At 38.7% G+C, this 23,532-nt stretch overlaps 1 protein-coding gene across 4 annotated transcripts; it reads right to left on the bottom strand.

The window, feature by feature from the left end:
• Nucleotides 1–4,080: 4,080 nt before the first annotated feature.
• Nucleotides 4,081–23,155, bottom strand: LOC109423606 (uncharacterized). Of its 4 annotated transcripts, none has more exons than XM_019698585.3 (2): nt 23,011–23,155; nt 4,081–6,610 (listed from the first exon to the last, which is right to left on the bottom strand). In XM_019698585.3, the coding sequence occupies exon 2, from the start codon at nt 6,511–6,513 to the stop codon at nt 4,504–4,506; it is 2,010 nt and encodes a 669-aa protein (XP_019554130.3). In that variant the 5' UTR covers nt 6,514–6,610; nt 23,011–23,155; the 3' UTR covers nt 4,081–4,503. The 4 variants fall into 4 exon arrangements, 2 of the variants coding, with proteins under 2 accessions (XP_019554130.3, XP_062712629.1); XM_062856645.1 differs by lacking the exon at nt 23,011–23,155 and adding an exon at nt 21,900–22,363; XR_009998748.1 differs by lacking the exon at nt 4,081–6,610 and adding an exon at nt 6,617–7,052.
• Nucleotides 23,156–23,532: the final 377 nt, after the last annotated feature.

Below are 23,532 nucleotides of genomic sequence, written 5' to 3'. Positions count from 1 at the left end.
CAATTAATAAATAAAACATAATAAATCAATGTATAAACAAATGAATGAATAAATAAATTATTAAATATAAGAATGATTAAACAAATGCATCAACAAAAACTTAAGTGAATAAATAAATAAATTAAAAATTAAATACATACATAAATAAACAAATCAATCAATCAATTAGTGAACAGAAAAAAAATTAATAAATAGATAAATAAATAATGAAATGGGTTATTAAAGAATAAATGTATAAATTAATAAAACAATAAAAACAAAACGTAGAGGGATTCCAAACAAAATTATTTCTGGAATTCTTTCCGGAATCATTTCAGTAGCATCTTTCAGAATATTTCTGAATTCTTTCACGGATTCCCTTCGGCATTTTTTAAGAGATTCCTCTCAAACTTCTTCCAAAGACTTCTTCTAAATATCTTCCAGAGAAGTCTCCCGGAATTCTTCCAGAGATTTATCATGGAATTTTAAATAAGCTACATCCCGTTTTTTTACACATATTTCGCCCTGGAAATTCCGTAGGGGCATCTTTAGGAACTCAGACATTTCACTGAAATCTTCGTCTGAAATCTGGCATATTTTCCCAGAAATTTCTCTTTTTACTTTATTGGCTTGGCTTTGTTCCTAAGCTCTCCTAGAGTCTCCACTAGAAAATTTCTCAATGATTCTTCTCGAAACTATTCCTCTCCAGAGTTGCTTCCGGGACTTTTCCAGGAAACTTTCTTCAAGCATTGCACCTGGTATTTTTTCTAACAATTTCCTTCCGTCTTTCATTAATTCTTCCCAGAATTACTCCAGATGCATATCTGAAAATCTCCCAAAATTCTTCAGGCAATTCCTAACGGAAGTAATACATGGAATTTACGGATTTTTTCACAGAATTCCTCCCACAACTCAACCGGGAATTTGTACCGGAATTCTTACACGAAATCTTGCTGGAACTATTCTAGTTCCATCTTTCAATAATCCTAATAAGAATTCTTTCAGAAATTTCTAACGAAATTCTTCCCAGGTTTTCTACCGAAATCCTCAAAAGGGTTCCTCCCGGATTTTTTCTCAAATTTTCTCTTGAATTTTTTAACATAAATTCCTTTCAAAACTCTTCTACAACTTTTTTCCCTCAAATCTTTCAGAGATGTTTTTGAAGCTCTTCTACGGTTTCCTTCCGTACCTTATTCCAAGAATTCTTTCCAGAATTGCTTACAGACTTCTCTCCGAAAATTTAGGGGCTTCTTCCGGAGATGGCTTCAAGGGTTCTTTCTGAATGCTCCCGGAATGCTTCCAGTAATTCTCTTCAAAAATATTTGAAAAAAACTTTCATAGCATCTCTTTCCGAAAAGCTTCTCGAAATTTATATTGGAATTTTCTCAATGATTTACTCGCTTGGGGATGAACCTCCCTCCGGTAGAAAATCCCCATAACAATGAGTTATTAATCAAATATTTACCCGGTATTTTTTAACAGAGTTCAGCTCAAGTTCTTCCAAGAGTTCCTCTCGGAGGTTTTCCAAGTTTTTCAAGGTTTCATTCAAGGATTTCTTCCCGAAGTTCTTGTAAAGGTTCTAACTCAAAATTCTCCTGGAATATACCACTTTTTTCTAAAGATTTATGTCGGAACTCTTTCCAATATTCAACAGGGAATTAACCCAGAGATTTTAAATCCGAGAGTCTTTCATGAATACTGTACGACTTTTTACATGACAATTTTCAAAAAGTCTTACTCGGAAAATATTCTAAGATTCTTCTCAGACTATTTCTAAGAACTTCTCCGGGTATTATTAGGGAATTTCCCAAGGAATTTCCTGTTGAGCTTCTTCTCTCAACCATTCCATTGAATTCTTCCAGAGTTTTCTCCAGGAATTCTCCCATAGATGCTCCCAGAACTATGATCACAAATTTTCCACAAAAAAATGAATCCTTCCGGTGCTTTTGTTTCTATGAATTATTCCCTTAATTTCACAAAGATTCATTCACAATTCTTCGCGGAATATTTCCAAGTTCTTTTTTCAAGAATTATTCTTGAGTTCCCCTTTACTATTCTTTCAGGCATTTGTTTTACTTGCTTTTTTTTCTCTGATTGTTCCCGGAATTCTTTCATGGATTTCCCTCGCCATGCTCTCTAGGACGTTTTTCGCAATTTTCCCATGGGATTATATCAGTAAAATTATTCAGTTAATTCCCCGAATTCTTCGGGAATTTCTTCCGGATTCTAGCTAAGGATTGTTTTACAATATTTTCAAAGTTTGCTTCCCGATTTTTTTTAGGGATTTTTCCAGATTTTGTTCCATGTAAACCATCGGAGATTTGTTCCGTGATTTCTTGAAGAATTCCTCTAGTGATACCTTCCGAAATACCCACAGAGACTCTGGATTGATTTTTTTTCCTTTTCTTTCTTTCATTTCCCCAATATTTTTAGGCAGTTATCTCTATTTAAATCAACAAGATTTCTTCCCGAAATTCTTCCAGAGATTCTCACAGAAATATTGTAAACATGTCTCTCTAAAATGTTCAGAGGTTTTCAGAATTTAGCTCCCCTTAACATTCTGCCAAGCATTCTTCTCGGAATTCTTTAAAAATTTCTCTAAAAATACATCCAGTGACTCACTTCGAAATTATCACAGAAAATTATTCCATGGGTAATCTTTGGAACTCCCTTGTAAACATTTCTCCTAGAACTTTTACAAGCATTTATCCTAGAAATCTCGTAAAGATTCATACCGGATTTATGTGTCAAAATTAATCCGGAATCATAACATTTATGCTTTTGGAATTTCTCAAAAAGCTCTTTACAAAAACTTTCCGGAGATTTCTTTTTAAAATTCTCCCACAGCTTCCTACCATTCGGAGTTCTTCCAGGGTCATCTTCCGGAACATTTCAAAGAACTTCTCCCAGAGGTTGTCATAGTATTAATCCTAGACTATTTTCAGAGGCATTTACCGCAAATCTTCCAGAGATTTCTGGTGAACTTTTTCCTCTAGAGTTTTTCCAATGCATTTTACGACATTCCCGAAGGAATTCCTGAAGGAATTCCCGTAGAAATTAAAGGAATCCCCGGAAGAATTCCTTGCGGAATCCCCGAAGGAATTCCTGAAGGAATCTTTAGAGTAATTCCAGGAGGAACCCCTGAAGGAATTCCTGGGGGAATCTCAGAAGGAATAAATAGAAGCATTACCGAAGCAATTTTTGGAGGAATCCCCGAAGGAAATCCTGGAGAAACCCCCGAAGGAATTCCTGGAGGAATCCCCGCAGGAGTTCGTGGAGGAATTCCCGAAGGAATTCCTGGAGGAATCCCCGAAGGAATTCCTGGAGGAATCCCCAAAGGAATTCCTAAACTAATCCCCGAATCAATTCCTGGAGCAACCCCCGAAGGAATTCCTGGCGGAATCCCTGAAGGAATTCCTGGAGAAATCCCCAAAGGAATTCCTGAAGGAATCCCCGAAGGAATTCCTGGAGAATCCTCGAAGAAATTCCTGGAGGAGTCCCCGAAGGAGTTCCTGGAGGAATCCCCGAAGGAATTTCTGGAGTAATCCTCGAAAGAATTCCGGTTGCAGAAAACAGCCAGTTGGCCCACTCAGATTATTACCGGTAAAATAGAGCTGGAGCACCTCGTATTGCTGGTCAATCTTCCAGTTTGCTGCGGTCCAGATCAGTAGATTCATGCCTGCTCCTGGTAGGGGAGTGCGCTTGTTCTTGCCGATTGTTCCGCTTCCATTCCAAGTCAGTCAGAGTGTAGATTTATTGTTGATAAACACTCATATGCATATTGATAAACAAAGAGTCTCGTCGATTTTTTTTTCTTTTTTCTCTCTTTTTTTCGTTGACCTCATTTCTTGCCAGCTGAGTACTAGGCTTAACTGTTGAGTGCTCATAGAATACTCAGCTGAGTGGCAAGCTTTGTTCCAGATGGGACGTTACGCCAAGAAGAATAAGAAGAAAAGAAGAATAAGAAGAAGAACATCATCAAAATAAGATTAATTTCGAAGAAGAATATAAAAGGAGGTTTGGCTTAGGTGGATTTCGTGTATTTTAACATAACATTTATATTTATATTTATTAAAAAAAAAAACAATCATTTTTGAAAAAAAAAGCATTATGAAGAATTTGATACATTCACCCTCTTCCAACTTCTCTATGCCCCTGTCTCTGTGCTGGCTAGATGCTAAGGGCCGTTGCTAGCGTATCTTTAAATACCGAGCCCTTTAAATATGAATTATATAAGCAGCGAGGGTTTAATTGTCGTACCCTGCTTGCGGCTTGCTGGCTGACCGGTGCGATTTTCTTCTCTGTCTGAGGCTTTGTTTTGCGGTAAAATGCTTAACACAGCCCAAAGGTGTCCCTAGTCTTAGTTAGGTTGCCAATCTTATTTGCCGCTTCTGTGGCTTGTTGCTTACCTATGTGTGAGCTTCGGGAATTCATAATTTTGCCTTTGTACTGCCTATCTCACATCACTCTGTAAAGAACCTGTCGTCAATATTGCGATACATTTGTGATACGATTTTAACATTGTTAGCCATATGGGAGGTCGAATTGTATTGCAAATCTATCATCATCAGCGGCTTTGGAACAATGGGTGGTCGCACCATGATCAATAAGCAATTGTTCACACTCTGCATGTTCGTTCCTTTTCGCTAGGCCCAGCGGCGTTCGGCCTTTGTTCGATCGAGCATTGGCATCTGCTCCAAGATCTAACAGCACCTTCGCACATCTTTTGCGACCATGGTGCACTGCTATATGCAGGGGTGTATAGCCTGACTTGTCGACAATGCTGACGAGAGTTTTGTCTATTGATAGAGAGGCCTCGACAAACTCATTGTTACCTTTCTGAACAGCAATATGCAGCGGTATTCTGCCATTTTCATTTCGAGCTTTTAGGTCGGCACCGTTATCAACGAAGAGCTTCAGCAACTGTACTTGCTCATTTCCAGTCAACGCTCGTTGTGCTACCAGATGGAGCGGAGTGTTGTTTTGATCATTTCGTGCGTTGACATCGGCCTTGTTCTGAATGAGAAGCTGTATAGCTTCCGGTTGACCACGGTCGGCACAAATATGAAGAGCCACCCACTTATTTGAAGTGTGAGCGTTAATTTGAGCACCATGTTCAAGGAGAAGCTTCATAGTCGTCACCTGGTTGTGATAGGCAGCAAAATGTAGAGCCATGTATGAATTGAAGCCGGGAATTGATATACATTTATCATCAACATCAAAGTGGTGCGAATCTAATAAGGTAACTATCATATCGTCATGTCCTATTTCTGCTGCACGGTGCAGCAGTGATTCGTTATACTCCCATAATATTGATCCTTCATATACCTCGTCCCTGATTTTCTTAGCAATTGTGATACACTTGAATTCACATCCCACCATATGGTCGTTTTCTATAGCTTCTATAACTTTAGCTCCAAGCTTTTTAATATCTGTCAGAATACAGTTCATAGGCATGTGAATATTCCTAATTATTTCTTTCCAGCACCGCGTTACATACGTACTGGTCAAATACCGCTTCTTCTTTTTCTGATTCAATGGCTCATTTTTCCAATCGTCGAATTTCTTTTCTAACTCGCGTATTATAAACCCAATTTGTACAGTAGAAAACCTACAACTTTGTTTCATTCTTTCCTCGCAAACCAACATCAAATTTTCCGGTTGATCAATGCAAAATGTTAGTTCCTTGAAAAAGTTTCTCACTTCATCTTCTTGAATACACACTCGTATCGATTGTCTTTTGTCTCCATTGATCAACTTCTGCATATGTTCCTGTTGTGTGCCAAGTTTTCTGTTCACATGTTGGATATCCTTGCCTTGCGCACTAAAGTGTGATTTCAACCATCCGTACAGTTTTGAACAAACAAAGTAATCTTCATCCACGAATTTCACCGAACCGTCGTCCGTTATCTCCAAAATTCCTGCTAACGGTGCTTTGATTCTACCTAATCTTTCGGGAATGTCCAGCGATGGGGAATCGAACAATTCTATCAGACCTTTTTGGAGGTTGTTGAAATCCTCGTTGAAAACGTCCATCATTCGGGGCATATTTTCCTCCACTGGCACCAATCCCACATGGCTTCCACCGAGGTTCATCATCTCATCCACATCGCGTTTCTCAATTCTAACCCACGGCGCTAGGTTGCTTTCATTCAACGTCCGGTTTGTGAAAAAGAAGAATTTGCTGTGCCCTGGAAATTCCTGCTTGATGCGCAAGTACGACACCAGATACTTTCGCAAATCAAAATCATGCCCCTTTGTTTCGAATAGTTCTCGATGCGATATGGGCTTCTTCAATATGCCATGTTTGCATTGAAACAACCACATGACGTTAGTATCGTTAAAAATGAGAACTGCGTCATCAAAGTTGTTGCATCGTGCTGCATCTATCGCCAATTTGAATGGTTTTTCCGCCAATTTAAGATGTATTAATAGCGCTTTCAACAAATCAAGGTGGTACTGAACGCCGTGAGTTCCAGGATTCATTGTGCAGTCGTAGAACTCATTCCACATATCTAGGCCGACGGAAGCCATTGTTGTCCAATTGATGAACTGAAATTATCACGGAGCAGCTTCTTCAGTTTGCTGACAATTGCGCAGTTGTTGAACAAATTGAAAATCCGTGGAGATGCTGCAAATGAAGAGAGATAATTGATTAATTCAAAGTTCTTAATATTGACTGACAAATATCTTCGTACACTTCTAAGTTCTTCCAAAGTCGGTAATTCTGATTAAACTAATGATGTGATTTAACCCGGTGATAAAACCGAGAGCATAACAAACGTCCCAGTCAACCAGTGATCGTATAAGCTGTTGCATAATATGATCATCTTATACGATACATCTTATACGATCGTATACGATCACTGGAGATTGATTTGCGTACATTTTATATGCGACTAAATGGAGGTATGCACGCACATGACCTCCACTTTATCATCTTATGCAACATCTTATAGATTACTGGTTGTCTGGGGTGTTACAGGAAAGTGTGGTTGGGACAGCAGCGGCGAAATAATCTGGCTCTAAAAAGTTACTCCATTAGCGTATCTAGGATTTTTTCTTAGGGGTGCCTACACAGATCGAAAAAAGAGTGTAAAATTCTGTGACATATGATGCACATAATTGGAGAGTGGGATATCATACAAGTTTACATGACATATCATGTAAAATTCATGAAATATCATGTAAACTTCCATTATATGTCATGTAATTCAGCATGACTCTGAGTCTTTACATGACATATAACGTAAATTTACATGATATATCATGTAAACCATCATAACACTAGGTTTACATTACCAAAATTAAGTTTACATGACGTGAAAATGTCATTATATTTATCTGTGTAGGGGGTGCCAGTTTCAGTGGCTCTCAGGTTGCTTTTTTTTTAAGGAAATACCGATCCGACCTCAATTTCTTAGTATAATGACTGCGTCGCGGGAAAATAGAATTTGTATATTCAGTTTGAACTTAAGTACTTCACAATCATCGCAACTACCCCTGTTTTGTGGATTGAAAACAATCAGGTCCATTGGAATACATTTTCGAAGCAATTATTAGACGTGTAAATCTCGGAAACTATAAAATATCCACAAATTTGCGTGTAACTTGTATTCATCGTGACATCCTCTTTGTTTTATTGCATAATAACAACCCTTATAAAAATAGCTTTCAAGAACAATTTTAAGAAATATAAATACTTAAAATTTCAAAATCAGAATACATATTTGCATTTTTGGTTTGGCCACAAAATTAATGGCTAAAAAGCATTCTTCTAATTAGTTGAATATTACCACGTGAACACGAAAATACTTTTACAGAAAAATTGAGAGTATAATCCTCAAAGCGAGCGAACTTCGATTTTTCTCATCGGGATCCTGATGTTCGCACCAAATTTCGATTTCGACTGGATTGGTATTTACCACATATTAATATATCTGCTGAATGGAATGCTGTAGAAAGCTGATTTTTTAAATAGCATTTCAAGCATTGTTTTGTTAATGTCAGCAATTCTATTGATATTTGCTTTTAAAAATTCTCCAATTATTCTTCAGGCAATTCCTTAGGGAATTATTTTAGTGACTCTGGGAACTTTCACACATTTTTTTAATATCTTCAACAAGTTATTCTGCTTTTTTTGGATTTTTATTATTCATGCTTTTCGGTATTCCTTCGCCAATTCCTTCGAAAACTCCTTCGGAAAGTCTTTCATAAATCGCTTCTATAATTTTATTGAAAAATCTTCAGGCACTTTCTTCTAGATTTCTTCAGTTTTTATGTAAGGAATTCCTGCAGCAGATGATTCCGTAATACCTCTGAACATTTATTCAGGAGTTTCATCAGCAATTCATTCGAAATTTTCGGCAACTTCGATTATTACTTTAGGCAACTTCTTTGGTAATTCCTTTGGAAATTGATTCGGCAATTTTCTTAGTAATTTCCTTCGGGAATTTATTTGAAAAAAAACTTTGGCGGTTCTTTAAAAATTCTGTCACAGTGATTTTACGGAAAATACTTTTGTGTTTTTTTTTATTTTCTTCGGAAATTCATTCAATGCTTTCGGAAAATTCTTTGAGAATTTCTTCGAAACCAATTCTTCGTTTTTTTTTTGTGTAGAATAAATAGAATATTTCTGCAATTTATTTTTAGATTGGTTTTGGCCAATTTCCTTAAAAGGTCTTAATATTTTTTATTCAGGAATTCCTCTGGTAATTCTTATATGAATTCTTTTGGCTACTACTTTGAAAGCTCTAATGTTATTTTGACGAATTTTTTTCCGACAGTTTTTCAGTAAGTTTTTCGTGAATTTCATGGGATTTTCTTTGACCAAGACCAGTTGAGAATTTTAGATGTTAAAATTCAGCAACTTTCGGAAGCAATGAATATAAATACAGTTAAATCATAAAGAATTTCAAAAATAATCCCAATAAAATTGCCTTACCGCAAAATAACTGAAAAAGAAATTGCTGATACATATAATTTCAGAGGAATAGCCATTAAAAGATGTGGACAACTTTTTCGCATAGTTTTACTTATAGCTTTTGACCCAGTGGGTGGATTTTCACAACCAAAATGTTTTATCAAGGGGATTAGTGTCCATGTGTGTATATGGAAATTATGTTATGCTAGAACAATTTGGAGATATAGCTGCCAATGTAGTGTACACCACTTGTTCTTCACTTGATTTCGCGTTTTATTTCTATGTACATGTGATAAATTTCAATGGAAATTGCCCAATATTCTTTGTTTGGGTTGGGGCTGTTAGATAGAAATGTCTTATGTCCTTTTACAGCTGTAACATAGATCTCCAGGTTATCCAAAACGTCCAGAAGTTTTAAACTTTGTCTACTGAATACAAATAGTTGAGTTTACTTTTTAAATCACTTGAACTAGATGAATTACATTCAAATTTACGTTTGAGACATGAAATGATGGTAGTCATGACCTGGTGATGTTCTAGGCAACTTAAAATAGCTGTGGAGTTCTGATTGTAAGGCATTCACCTGCAATTGTATATCAAACTAATATATGAATAGCAGAACTGATTTCATTAGATCCATACATGTAAATCAGAGTGTGAAAGACTAACTGCACATCAATAGCGATACCTTAGGCCATCCAAATCATTCTGGAGTTAAGGCCTTTATATCTACACCCGTAATAAGGCATTGTCCACTTAGAATCCGGACGGACAAAATCACGTATATCTCAGGGATGGAATAACAAACATAAAAGGTGAAGCCCTCAAAACAAAGATTATTTATTGTAGTTTCATGAGAAAATTACATTGAAATTAATTATTTTTATTTCAAACACATTTTTTCACTTTTTCCGTGTTAACTTCCTTAAAAATCTGCACAACGGTGGTAAATTTTAGAATCAATCCCTTCGGCATGGTAGTCCAACAATCAGATCGTCTATGCAATTTCCTGAGTGCCTTGATTAGTCTGATTAGGATTCCGGAGAAAAAAATCAAAAAGTTTTGGTGAATTTGGTGAATAGAGTGAACGCGAAATTTGAGTGTTTTTTCGTTGATAAATACTACCCATCCATGATGAAACCACTGAACGGCTCCGGCTGCCGTGACAGATCATCGAAATAGGTAAAACCTCTATTGATCCCTTGTGTGCGTTTTTGAAAAGCAGCACGCGGTTATTTAGGCTATCATCCTTGTATAAATTTGTTCTCATCATCTTGTTTTTAAAAAACCCTAATTAATCCACCTAGCGGTGATGGTGCCTTTCTCGTGCCATAAAGTATCCTTTCAACAAAACACAAGTGATAAATTAAGTCCACTCAATATGGATATATTTTATATGAGCATGATCGAAATTTCAATTGTGTTTTTTTTTATATTTCCGAATATCTTCCCCAACTATCCAAGGAGAACCATTTTACTTGGTTTCAGAGAATAAATTATAGAAAACAATGACCGTATTTAATATTGAGGCATCATATAGATATTCAAGTAATCATTTTTTAAATCATGACATGTTTTCCATGCAAAATATACACAGCAGATACATTTGTAATATCCTCTGACGTAATTTTTGGCATTTCCGAACGTAATTTTACCTGTTTATATATACTTGTGTCCCGGGCTTTCGTCCTTAGAAAATTATTCTAAATGTCCCACGGGGGTACATTTTCGTAGCCCTTACAAGGACTGTTTTACTGCAAGCGCTATTCAGCGGTGTAATTTTGTTGGCTTCTGCAAAGCTGCCCGGACGCCCTTTGAAGCGAGAGTGAAGAAAGTTTTCGCTCCTGCCGCACCAGAGATCTGATCCGGTGTGAACTGGTTAGCAGCCCCACTGGTACCGTGCACAACGATGCAAAGACGACTAGCAACAACCAACGAACACCGCGCCCGGCTAGCCAAAGCATACTGAAGGGAGAAGCAAACGGAGAAACTGGCTAGCAGTCTTCCGATGCGTCTTCCTCGAGGTGTGAATGAATGATGAAAGATGCGTAGAAGTTTGTGTCCCGAGACGTCTTTCTTGGAAAATTATTCGGTTCTCTCTTGTGGAAAACATTTTCAAAGCCCTTAGAAGGGCTGTTTGAATCTATATACTGAACAATAATTGTTCAATTATTGCGTACATGAGGTGAAATTCGGTAATTATGACAACCAAATCCAGATCGGCAGCGTTAGCTTTGCGTGACGATGCTGTGCAAAACGTCGTCGGGCAGCAAGGCTACCGTGTCGTATCAGTTTTGCCGTGCATCAGTTTGAACCGGCTGGTGGTGGCTCCAGTAGCGCCGCGCACGACGACGATGCGAAGGGAACACACGAAAGCGCAACCATCGACAACCATCGCGCTTGGCTTGCCAAAGCATACTGAAGGGAAAAGCAAACGGAGAAACTAGCTAGCTGTACTCCGATGCGTTCTCCTCGAGGTGTCACGAAAGAATGATGGAAGATGAGAAGAAGACAATAACTTATATACTAGACGGCTGGACGGCAAAGAGGTTCAAATTCCCCTCTCGCACGTGATTGGTTAGATGAAAGAGGGGTGTTAATTAGTAATGCCATACAGATTTTCGCACAGTGCACACAAAATGCTTTCCAATAATAATTATCTCATTGAACTTTTGCAAATCGATCAGCACAATTATAATGTTTAACAAATAATTTCTATAAATCTATAAATTTTTCGGAGAAATTGTAAAGAACATTTAAGAATTTTGCGAAGATTTGCACACATTGAAATATGGCAACACTGAGTAATACATTTCATCAAAATGAAAATTTCTTCATCATCTGAGTTGAAGAAAATGTTTTCCAATTGCCAATCAACTAGCGCAGTTTTCATACATTTGAATTGAATATCTCAATGTTACGACAAAGCGCAGTTCAATTTTCACACAGCGCTCACAGTGATTGGCTTTCCTCATGAGAAAATTATTCGGTTCACTCCCGTGGGACATTTTCGAAGCTCTTACAAGGGCTGTTTTAATTTACCTACTTGCAGTATTTCTGCAAGCGCGTTCCATAATTTTGTTGATTCCGATGTTGGCTTGCGCTGCCCGGACGCCCGATGGAGAAAGTTTTCGCAGATCCGATCCGGTGTGAACTGGTTGGCGGCCCCACTGGTACCGCGCACACCGTTGCCATGACAACTAGCATCAGCCGATGACCACCGCGCATGCCTAGGCAGAACATACTGAAGGAGGCTTTCCTCCTGAGAAAATTATTCGATTCACTCCCGTGGGACATTTTCGTAGCCCTTTCAAGGGCTGTTCTAATTTACTTGCAGTATTTCTGCAAGCGCGTTCCATAATTGTGTTAATTCCAATGTTGGCTTGCGCTGCCCGGACGCCCGATGAAGCCAGACTGAAGAAAATTTTCGCAGAGCTGATCCGGTCTGGTTGGCGGCCCCGCTGGTACCGCGCACGGCGACGCGACGACGACTGGTGAAGCAAGTGGCAACAGCCGACGACCACCACGCTCGGCTAGCCAAAGCATACTGAAGGGAAAAGCAAGCGGAGAAACTGGCTAGCAGTCCTCCGATGCGTTCCCCTCGAGGTGTCGCGGAAGAATGATGGAAGATGAGAAGAAGACAATAACTTATATACCAAGCGAGAAAACCCAAAAAATGTGCTCGCTCGTGATTGGCTGGATTAAATTAAAACATAGGTTCACTTTTCCGCAATTTTCAATAGTTTGCTGTTGAAAATCAATAGTTTTCTCTATTTGACATGAAAGGGACATAGTTTTGCGATTGTTTGATGGCAAAATTTTAAAAATCGGTCAATAAATGGCTGAGTTATTAGCGTGCAAAATCTTTCATAATTTCGTGACGGTCGCAAAATTTAGATTTTCATTTTACACCCGGTGCCGTGGTACAGTACCGTACCTTCCCCATAGACGTAGTTTACGTCAAAAAATCATAGCATAGCTTCTACAATGTTTTGATAAATTTGATTTAACGTTTTCAATAATTGGAAGAAAGCACATTGAACTTTAGGATGCCGGCAACTAGAATGATCATTATTAATGAATGAATAAGAGGAAATTACATTTCAATTTCACTGGAAAAAGTCAAGTAACCGTTCGCAAATTATTTTTTTGCAATTTCTCATCGTAATAGGCTGTTTTACCTCACGCAAATCTGACAGGAAAAGGCCTACTTTCCCACACCAAATTAACAGTGCTGTAATGGTTCATTACAGCACTGATTTGCGTTGCGTAATGAACAAATACAGCACTGTTTTCAGTTTTGGTCAACTTCTTGATGCTTTCTGGACGTTTTTTTTTTAAATTGTGACAACTGCAGCTGTTATGTTCAGATTTTCTTAAACATGGCTATGAACATCAGTGTACAGTTTGATGAAAAAGTTTTGTTAAAAACTATCCTCAAGGGTAATTTATGAAATTGCAAAAAACGTTGTACGTAACTCGGTGCAGAACTCGATTTTTCCAGAACTCGTCGTAATTATCCAACTCGGCAAGCCTCGTTGGATAAATGTACGACTCGTGCTGTAAAAATCGTCATTCTGCACCTTGTTGCGTAAACTACTATTATGTAATTACGTTGTGAAAAGTTGAACATTTCAGTAGCCTGAAGTATGCTGAAATAGCACTCTTAAGAGTGCTGAAAAGTAGCACTTTTCGGCACTTTTGCTCGTACGCATTTTTTACTTACCACTATGCCTTCCGTAGATTCAGCTTCTGCCTCTACATCTACTGAGCAGCTCGAATCCAAATCAGGACGATTTCAATTCGGATTCGAACTACGAATCCAGTGTAGAGGCAGCTGCTTTTGCTTTTTCCCGTGTACAACTGTTTGACAACGGGAGCTCGATCATTGGTGATGCCTACTACACCAGAGCCTACCTGATCAAACGAAAAACTACGCCGGCAAGCATGAGCGCGCGCACGTGGTTCCTTCTGATACATGTTTGTGTAGCTAGAAAAGATCGCACTTAATTGGTGTTTTTCGTAATTACAAAATACTTTGTATGCAACTCGATTTTTTCAGCACTCGTCGTATTTATCCAACTCGGCAAGCCTCGTTGGATAAATGTACGACTCGTGCTGAAAAAAATCATCATTTTGCAACTTGTTGCATAAAAAACTATTTCAGGGGATTTTCATGGATTAAGTGAAACCCGCTTGGAAGCATAGTGAAACTCCAAAAAAAGTTATTGGAAATTTCGCACTGTATCGTATTATAAATTGTACAGTGACCCCACAATTTATGAATCGGCAAAAATGACCACAGTTTATGGATCACTCATTTGATCAACATGGTGATTCATAAATAGTGTACAAAATTAAGGTGATTCATATGTATATGGTTTTCAATTTCAAGTGGGTTTTACTGTGCACTGAAAATATTCTACACGTTCGAGACACATGTTTCAAACATGAATTCTCACCACTTGGAAAACATCTGATTTTAACGTGTCAAACCAGTCTTAAAATTGCTTTTCGAAATCATGTGTAAAACACATCAATGTGGCATCATAAATGTCAATTTTTTTAGTATATCAGTTGCAAGCACCCTGCTGCGGGTTCCTGATCTCCAAAAAATGAAGTATGCTAAGACATACTTAACGTGAACGGGTACGGTGATGTACATTAAGTGGTAGGCGAACCATTTTCATTATCGATACATAAACACACTGTCAAACACCGCAGGGATGCCACATATACAGATTTTTCTGTAATCATGCAGATTTTCTTGCAGCTTTTCATACAGAATTCTGTATACCAATATTACAGATTTTTGGAAATGATACAGATTATACAGATTTTTCAGAAATTTACAGAATTTCTAACACATTTTTCGCGAAATGTTACAGATTTCATACACATTGTTGACAAAAAATGATGATATAGATTGTTAAGATTTTTGAAAGGCAAAATACAGATTTAAATGTGGCAACATTGCAAACACGTTCAAATCATGTGTAAAAGCCAGTGATTTAGAACCTAAACTATTCAACATCTGATTCAAAAGAATTACACGTTAATATAGCATGCTGCTTTAAACGATAAATTAACGTGAAAAAGAACATGGATGAGGCGTGTCGATTATTTTCAGTGTGTTCTTTTTCACGTTAATTTATCGTTTAAAGCAGCAAGCTATATTAACGTGTAATTCTTTTGAATCAGATGTTGAATAGTTTAGGTTAGGTTCTAAACCACTGGCTTTTGATTTGAACGTGTTTGACAGTGTGTTTATGTATCGATAATGGAAATGGTTCGCCTACCACTTAATGTACATCACCGTACCCGTTCACGTTAAGTATGTCTTAGCATACTTCATTTTTTGGAGATCAGGAACCCGCAGCAGGGTGCCTGCAACTGATATACTAAGAAAATTGACATTTATGATGCAACATTAATGTGTTTTACATGATTTCGAAAAGCAATTTTATGACTGGTTTGACACGTTAAAATCAGATGTTTTCCAAGCAGGGTTGCCACATATACAGATTTTCCTGTAATCATACAGATTTTTTCGCAGCTTATCATACAGAATTCTGTATACAAATATTACAGATTTTTGGAAGAAGATACAGATTAAACAGATTTTTCAGAGACTTACAGAATTTCATACAGATTTTCCGTAAAATAATACAGATTTTTGGAAAAAGTAGACATACAGATGATACAGATTTTTGAAAGAGCAAAATACAGATTTAAATGTGGCAACCCTGTTTCCAAGTGGTGAAAATTCATGTTTGAAACATGTGTCTCGAACGTGTAGAATATTTTCAGTGTAATTTAAAACGAAAACCTTCGGCTGCCTCCCGTCCGTCACTTAGCATCACCATCGCTATCGAACCATGAATGGCAGTGAGGTGGGTACTATGCTCGGTCAGCCTTCTTCCCCCAGCCCATGCACTCGGGTGGGTTTGGGTCGGCGTCGAAGCGCTGGGTATCCATGCCAGTTGTCCCATTTCGATGACGTATTACTTAAGGAGGTCGTACGACTGATTCGTCATTCCGAAGGGGCTGCTCGTAAACCACGTATACCAAAATTTGGTCATTTTAGACCCCCCCCCCCCCTCATAGACTTTTGTCCATACAAAAATTTTGAAATTTGTATGGAGCGTAGACTTTGGCCAGACCAACCCCCTTCCCCATAAATTCATCGTGGTTTACGAACGATCCCTAATCATGATTTTAGAGAATTTGGGACGGGCTGGATCCTGGATGATCTCCCTAATGCCATCATCAAACTCATACGTGGTTCGTTAGTGATGGGTGACAACTCTAGGCTTTTTTTGCTTATATGTATAGCACCAGCACGTTAGCGCCGCTCTTTCGTCGGCGTCGTTTTCTCTCACATTCTCTCTTACTTTCGTTCTCGTGGTGTGCTGCGGGCTGCGGCGTCCGTCGTCGCGGTCGTCGCGCACCAACTTAAGCAGGCTGTTACACCTGTCGCTCGGGTGAAAAATGCTGGTCCGGATCACTAAATTGGCCATAATTCCGAAACGCCTTGACCGATCCGAATCATTTTCAATAGCAAACAATGCGGTAAAATTCCGGTTCGATTCGAGCTATAATCCGAAAAATCGGCCAATGGGAAGTGCCTTAAAAGTGAGTGAACTTATTTTGTTCACAGACACACATACATACACACATACAGACATCATCTCAATTCGTCGAACTGAGTTGATTGGTATATGTGACTTGACCCTCCGAGCCTCCTATCGAAAAAAAATTTTTTGAGTGAACATATAGCCTTTCAGTTCACTTAGGTGAACGAGAAAGGCAAAACGATGCCCAGAGTTCGTACTTCTTGCCAAATCTTCGAATTCCAAGCAGAATAATCAAATAACCCAAGCTTTAATCTTCCGGGGACACTTCTTTATGCCATGATTAACAACAGCTGTGCACAAAACACAAAATGGTTTTGGAGTTATTAACATTTTTTGCGACTACCATACATGACCATGCTAAATTTTCAACGTGTTTGTGCAAGATTTTTTTCCTTCTCTTGTCTTCAATCTAAAATAACTTTTCACTCGTTGCAAGAAAATCGATGAAATTTTCACCGTTAAAAGATGACTAGTGTAGGATAAGACTGCTGTAAAAGAATTAAGATTGTGATCATTGAGAGCGTCCCTAGAAAATATGCCATGCGTCCGGATTCTAAGTGGACAATGCTTTAACACATCGGGTGCATTTCAAACTTGGTATAGTTCGTAATGGTAGTCATAGAAGATCATTTGAATCATATGATACTTGTATACACATGACAGAGGCATCCTGGATCATCCAAACTATTCTGAAGTTGAGAAATATGGTTTGAATTTGAAATGGTATATCAACAGAAGTGCACAAACAGCAGAGTTTGCCCATTTGATTCATACACATAGTGCAGTCCATAGGAGAGAAGCTTCCAGAGCATCAGAGATATCTGAGGTCACCTTTCAGTATTATGTGCTTAAGGCCTTCAGATCTACACTCGTAACAAAGCATCCTGCATGTTCAAAACTTGGTGCAGTGTGTTTTAGTAGACATCGATGATAAATAAGTTCACATATATCATATAACTTAAAGCTGTTCTAGATCATCCAAACCATTCTGAAGCTAAAATATAGGGGAGACTGAGGAGACTTGATTCCTGGGGAGACTTGTTCCCCCCATATTTTCTCGGAATCAAAAACAGTTTTCTTCTAGCATATTTTTTCCGAAACAACATTTGGACAGACGACAATGTTTAGGCTATAATTGGTTTTAATTGTGTATTGCATTATTTTTTAATGGCTGATGGTTTGTTTTCAGTCCTTCAGAAATCTTTTAGGCGATTCCGAAAAATCTCAATAACTTTGTGAAAATTGAACCAATTCATGTCAAAATTTCACAGTAGATGGTATAAATAACATACTATCAAACGTATTTGTCAAAAAAGGCTGTTATATAAATATTTCAATTAATGTGGCTTAGTGTATACAACAGTGACATGGGGAGACTTGATCCCTCGAGGATTACACACACATTATACATGTGAAAAATAAAATTCTATTTGCAAGCCTCTATTTACTCGGAATTATATATTCAATGATAAAACGTGTCAGATAATTATTATTTTATTACACACCATCAAAAGGGGGATCAAGTCTCCCCATTTTCAAAATACCGCACATCCTTAACAATTTAACTTAATCTTATAATTTCCATTACACCGTATTCATCAATATTAACGCCAGTTTTGGACAAATCATCAAGTGGTTTGGTCCCACAGTCCATGCGTGTAGGAATTATTAGAATTTAATAGATTATGGGTTCTAATAGGATATACCAAGCAGAACTTTCAAAGAATACGGCCTTTATATAGAACTTCGGGACGTTTCGGGTTTCCCGCCAAATCGTATTACTCTACAGACTATAAAATCCCATCAGGCACTGAATTGAAGGCCATTAGTGTAGAAAACATTATAATACTTGACCAAAAGATTTGACCAGAAGATAAGTGTACCTAGATCTGTATAAGTAATAAACTGACAAACCTCAATAAAGTTGTATCCGTTGTTTAACCGTAGAACTGTTGTGAACCGTAATCAGTGATTGTCCCGAAATGACCAAAATAGCACCGGCCCCAGACAGACACTGGAATGTGCGATAACAATCAAAAATGCAAGAAAACTTAAGAAAATGAATAGGAAGCTTCTGGAGTTATTTTCCCTTTAAAATAACCATGTGCTCAAAAGGGGATCAATTGTGACCCATTTTTGAAAAATACATCATAAGACATGCCTCCATAAAAACACAGTTTTGAAAGCTTTAACAATAATTTTAAGTCCTTCTGTTGTGTATAAGCTTGCAATAGATGTTTACTTGTCATTATGTACGAAAAATGTCTAGTTTTGTGTTTTTTTCTTAAAGTTACAGGCAAATTAAGAAAAAGGGATCAAGTCTCCCCAGTCTCACCTACGGTTTTCATTTGTAATGACCTATCAAGTGCACTAATATCAGCATTTGTCTCATTTGATTCAAACACATAATACAAGTCGTAGGAGACAAATTTCCAGCACATCAGCGATATATGAAGCATCATTTTTTTTTATATTATATGTTAAGACCTCCAGATCAACGCTCGTAACAGAGCATCGGCTGCACGTCAAACTCACTATAACTCGTTTTAGCAGTCATAGAAGATCAGTTGATTCACGTGATAATTTATTATACATCTTAGAAGTTTCCCGGATCATCCAAACTATTCAGAAAATGAGAAATATGGTTTGCATGTGTAATGGCCTATCGATAGAAGTGCACAAATATCAGAATTTTCTCATTTGATTTATACATGTATTGCTAGTAATGGGAGACAAATTTCTAGTGCGTCAGGGATATCTGAGGTCACTTGTAATCGCATATGGTTGAGGCCTTCATATCTACAACCCATAGCAAATCATCGGCTCAGCCTCGTGCACAAAAAAGACGGCAAGGGACGGGTTTTTCGTAGTTTTCGTAAAGGCGGAGCGGCACCTAGTTCATGGAATTTTGGAAATGTGAGGATTTTAACCCCTAGACTCCTCCCTTGGCCAGGAGCTTGCATCGGCTGCATTTCAAACTTAGTGTAGAGTATTTCAGTAGACATATTAGATCAATTCAATCATATTTCTTATATGTTGGAGCTGTCCCAGATCATCCAAACCATGCTGACGATGAGATCAGCATTCCTTTGGGAATTCCTTCAAGGATTCCTTCTGTGTTTCTTTCGGAGATTTTTTCTGGACTTCATTCTGAAATTACTTCTGAAATTTCTTCGGGGACTCCACCTGGAATTTCTTCAGGAACTCCTCCTGGCGTTCCTTCTGGGAATCTTCCAAAATTCCAGTCAGGGTTTTCTCCAGAAGTTTTTGCAGGAATCTCTCTAAAAAGATTTTCGATCCACCAGGGATTACTGCAGAAGTTCCTTCTACATTAATGCAGGAGTTGTTTCGGGGAGTCTTCCTGCAGTTCCTTGAGGATTACTTCTAGAATTTCTGCGAGGATTTTTTTCAGGAAATCCTTCAGGGATTTGTCCTTTATTTTCTTCGGGGATTCCAAAGTACAACTAATGGAACCTTGCTATCAAATTCGATAGTTTCTGAAGCTCCTAAGATTACAAAACGCAGACTATATCAAAATTTATACTTTATTGTCCTTCGATGACCATCCAGTCAACCAGTGATCGTTTAAGATGTTGCATAAGATGTTAAAGTGGAGGCGATATGCGTACATATTACATACGCCTAAATGGAGGCATGTACGCATGTGGCCTCCAGTGGCCCTCCACTTAATCATCTTATGCAACATCATATACGATTACTGGTTGTCTGGGAATGGAGTAATGTGGCAAACACTCCGCTCAAGGTACGGGTAATGCCACACTAAGTCTAATAATTGGTCGCAGTAACGGATCCGAATAAGAATGAAAAAGGGTATTCAAACATAATAATGTGTATGACGCCATTGGCCATGAAGAAGCTCATACTACAAATCCTAGAGCGCACTGATAACTTCTTCGCTTCGCCAATGTTGACTTCATAGTCAAATTTCGGTCACGCCTATTCACGCTGCCACCGAAAGTTGCCAATGGTGTGACGTCGATGACGCGTCCGCCGCCGAACGAAATATAGTCGGCGCACAGGTCTAGGTACTTGGGACTCGACCATTTTTTTCTGATTAGATAGCATTACGAGTTTGACTGTTTTCGCACACTGTAGTGTACTGAAAGATAATATGTCCACTTGTAAATGAATTTTCGATATAATGCTCACTATGGGACCTCAACTGGTTACTGAGGCCTAACAAGATATATTTTCACTCCGCGGCTCGCACGTCACTACAGTTCCAAGGTTCACGAACTCTTCCGCTATTTCAAATATGTCACCATTTCACTACGTCACCACCCAATCAACATCACTGTCGCATGTCAGACCCACATTTTCTTCTGGTGATGGTGTTCTTCGTCTTTGTATGGTGTTGATTGGTCAGATAAATTCTTACTGTTGACTTTTTAAAAGGTACGAACGCCTCTTGCTCGACGTTCAATTCCGGTGATTTATGTCGATATTGCCCACAAAACATAGGAGCATGAGCGATCATGTGACTCCAATCCCGTGCACCAGGGGGGAAGGGAGAGGGGGGGGGTGCAGGTGGTTTGGTGTTAACCCCCCCCCCTCCCATTACCGACGCTTCATACACTAGGCGCCTCTCCGCCTTTTGCCAAAATTGGGAAAACCCCCTCCCTTGACGCCACTTCTGTAAACGGGCCTGTGTGACTCCATGAGCTCTCCTAATGTCTCCTTCAAATGCAATATTGAACAAGTCGTCAGTTTCGGTGGAAAACTGTCATTATCTACCATAACTCATTTCTTTTCACTGTATCGTACGCCATTTTGAAATCAATAAACAGATTATGGATCTGAAAACTGAATTCTTTTAGGATTTGTCTCTAAGAAAATATTTAAGCCTCGTTGATCGGCCCTTACTCAAACCAGGAGCAAATTGAGGCCCTTTTGCCAGTAACTCTTTTTCAACTCATAATTTCAACAGGGTTCTTCTTCTTCTTTATGACTCGACGTTATCACTGGAACTTGGCCTGCCTCTCTTCAACTTAGTGTTCTTTGAGCACTTCCACAGTTATTAATTGAAGGGCATTCTTTGCCTGCCACTACATGAATTTGCATATTGCGAGGCCAGGCAAATACAATGATATACTATGCTCAGGGAGTCAAGAAATTTTTCCCGATCGGAATGGGAATCGAACCCGCCGTCTCCGGATTGGCGATCCATGACCTTAACCACTAGGCTAACTTGAGACCCCTTCAACAGGATACGGGAAGTATTTCACGAGCTACTCACTGCGGTGTTTCAAATGTTTAGCCGGGAGTTCACCCTTACCAGCAGTCTCACCGTTCTTCAATTCACCGTTCTTGATTGCCTTTTTACCTCAACTAGCGTTTACCTTCACAACTTGTCCATTGTTACTGATGCTGAATCCGTCATAACGCATGACGATAGGCAGCGCTGTTTTTCTCCGCACGTCGACAATTTGGCAAAACTTCCGCATCTCATTTTATTCCATACTGGTTTACGCCACAGTTAAGGGTACAGCCAGAGTGGACGCGTCACGCGACGCGACGCAAATTTCCCATATGATTTGACAGCTCCTTATTATTGATTGTTATTCCTTTGCGTGCAAATTTTCGCGCCGGTACCTAAGACACTCTCCTCATCCTGTTTCTTCTTTCTGCCGTGAATTATTTTCTCGGCTCCTCTCGCTTTCTTGTACCGGTCCATTCTGCCGAGTACCACACACTAACATCCGTCTTCTTCTCGTCCGTCAGCTTCTTGCACTTCTCATCGAACCAACCGTTGTTCCTGGGTCGTCTTTGAGCAATGCATATCACTATCCGCACTTCTGGGCTTGAATTCTCTTATTTTCTCATCTAGCTTCAGACGGTATTCACTATGCTGACACACGTTCTGCTGAAAAGTTCGGGATGTTGGACGTTTCAACGTTAGCTGATTTCGTGAGTTCTGCACAGTCGATAATCGCGATCGAATCTTACTAACAACGAGATAAGCAGCAGAGTCGATATTTGGCCTTCTGCAGGTTTTCACATCAATGGTATTCAAGAAATGCCGACCGTTCAGTAGGAGATGATACAGATCCGAAAAAATTTTGCATTCTTAGCATAAAATCTTCAACATTAATTACGTAATTAACCCTAAAAGGAATACCTGGGGTCCATTTGGACCCCAGACACCTTTCAGAGCTCGTCTTTGATGGAACAGCTCAGCGAGGTGACGAAACTGAGGCCATAAAGGTATCCCTTTTAGGGTTAATATACGTCAAAAGTTCTTCCATTGAATTAGATTTGTAGTATCCTCAGCGGTTGGAGGACGTGAATCTTATATTGATCAACTTTACACCAAATTACGCAGCAATATCAAAGCTATAACAAAGTCGATTATTTCAAAATCGAACCAGTAATAATCTGATTACTTATTCTTTCATTATTGTAAAAGCCTAAGTTGTTCGCTTGTTATGTATTGAGGATACGGTAGTTTACCTCTTATTACTAACACTCTTAATACCCGGAACACCAGTTATGATAGTTCAAACACTGAAACGCGTAATGTACAAGAGCAACAATTTGATTTTTACGATCGAGCTTCTGCACTCGTTTAACAGCCCGCAAATACTGGTTTGGGTTCACAGCCTGAGCAGAGATTAACTGCATCAAAACCACACACCTTCAGCATGGTCCTAATAGAAAACCGCGCGTCTATCGCTTCGATTGTGCAGTCTACAGATTAGCTCTATCTAGTGATAAATAGAAATTGGCAAGGATTGTAAAATTTCCAAATACTTTGTAACTGATTGAAAATTTACCAGATAGGCAACTACAAAGTCATTTTTATAAGTTGATTCTTCGGACTATATAGCTGAAGCGTAAATTCGCGGGTATTTAGCAAGACCATGCGCGGTGGGAAATCATAAATTTTCTTGACTATCTTGAGCACATAGTTCAGAGTATCTTCGTGCCTATCTAGGTTACTCATGTCAACGAAACTTTCATCCGAAACAGTTG

This window comes from Aedes albopictus, chromosome 3 (assembly GCF_035046485.1).
Source record: "Aedes albopictus strain Foshan chromosome 3, AalbF5, whole genome shotgun sequence".
In the NCBI taxonomy this organism is placed as follows: domain Eukaryota; kingdom Metazoa; phylum Arthropoda; class Insecta; order Diptera; family Culicidae; genus Aedes; species Aedes albopictus.
The sequence above is the reverse complement of the archived record's forward strand: the minus strand, read 5'-3'. Positions and strand labels throughout refer to the sequence as shown.

What these genes read in the sequence shown, in the direction of transcription:
- LOC109423606 (XM_019698585.3), bottom strand. Translation starts at nt 6,513, where the DNA reads ATGGCTTCCGTCGGCCTAGATATGTGGAATGAGTTCTACGACTGCACA.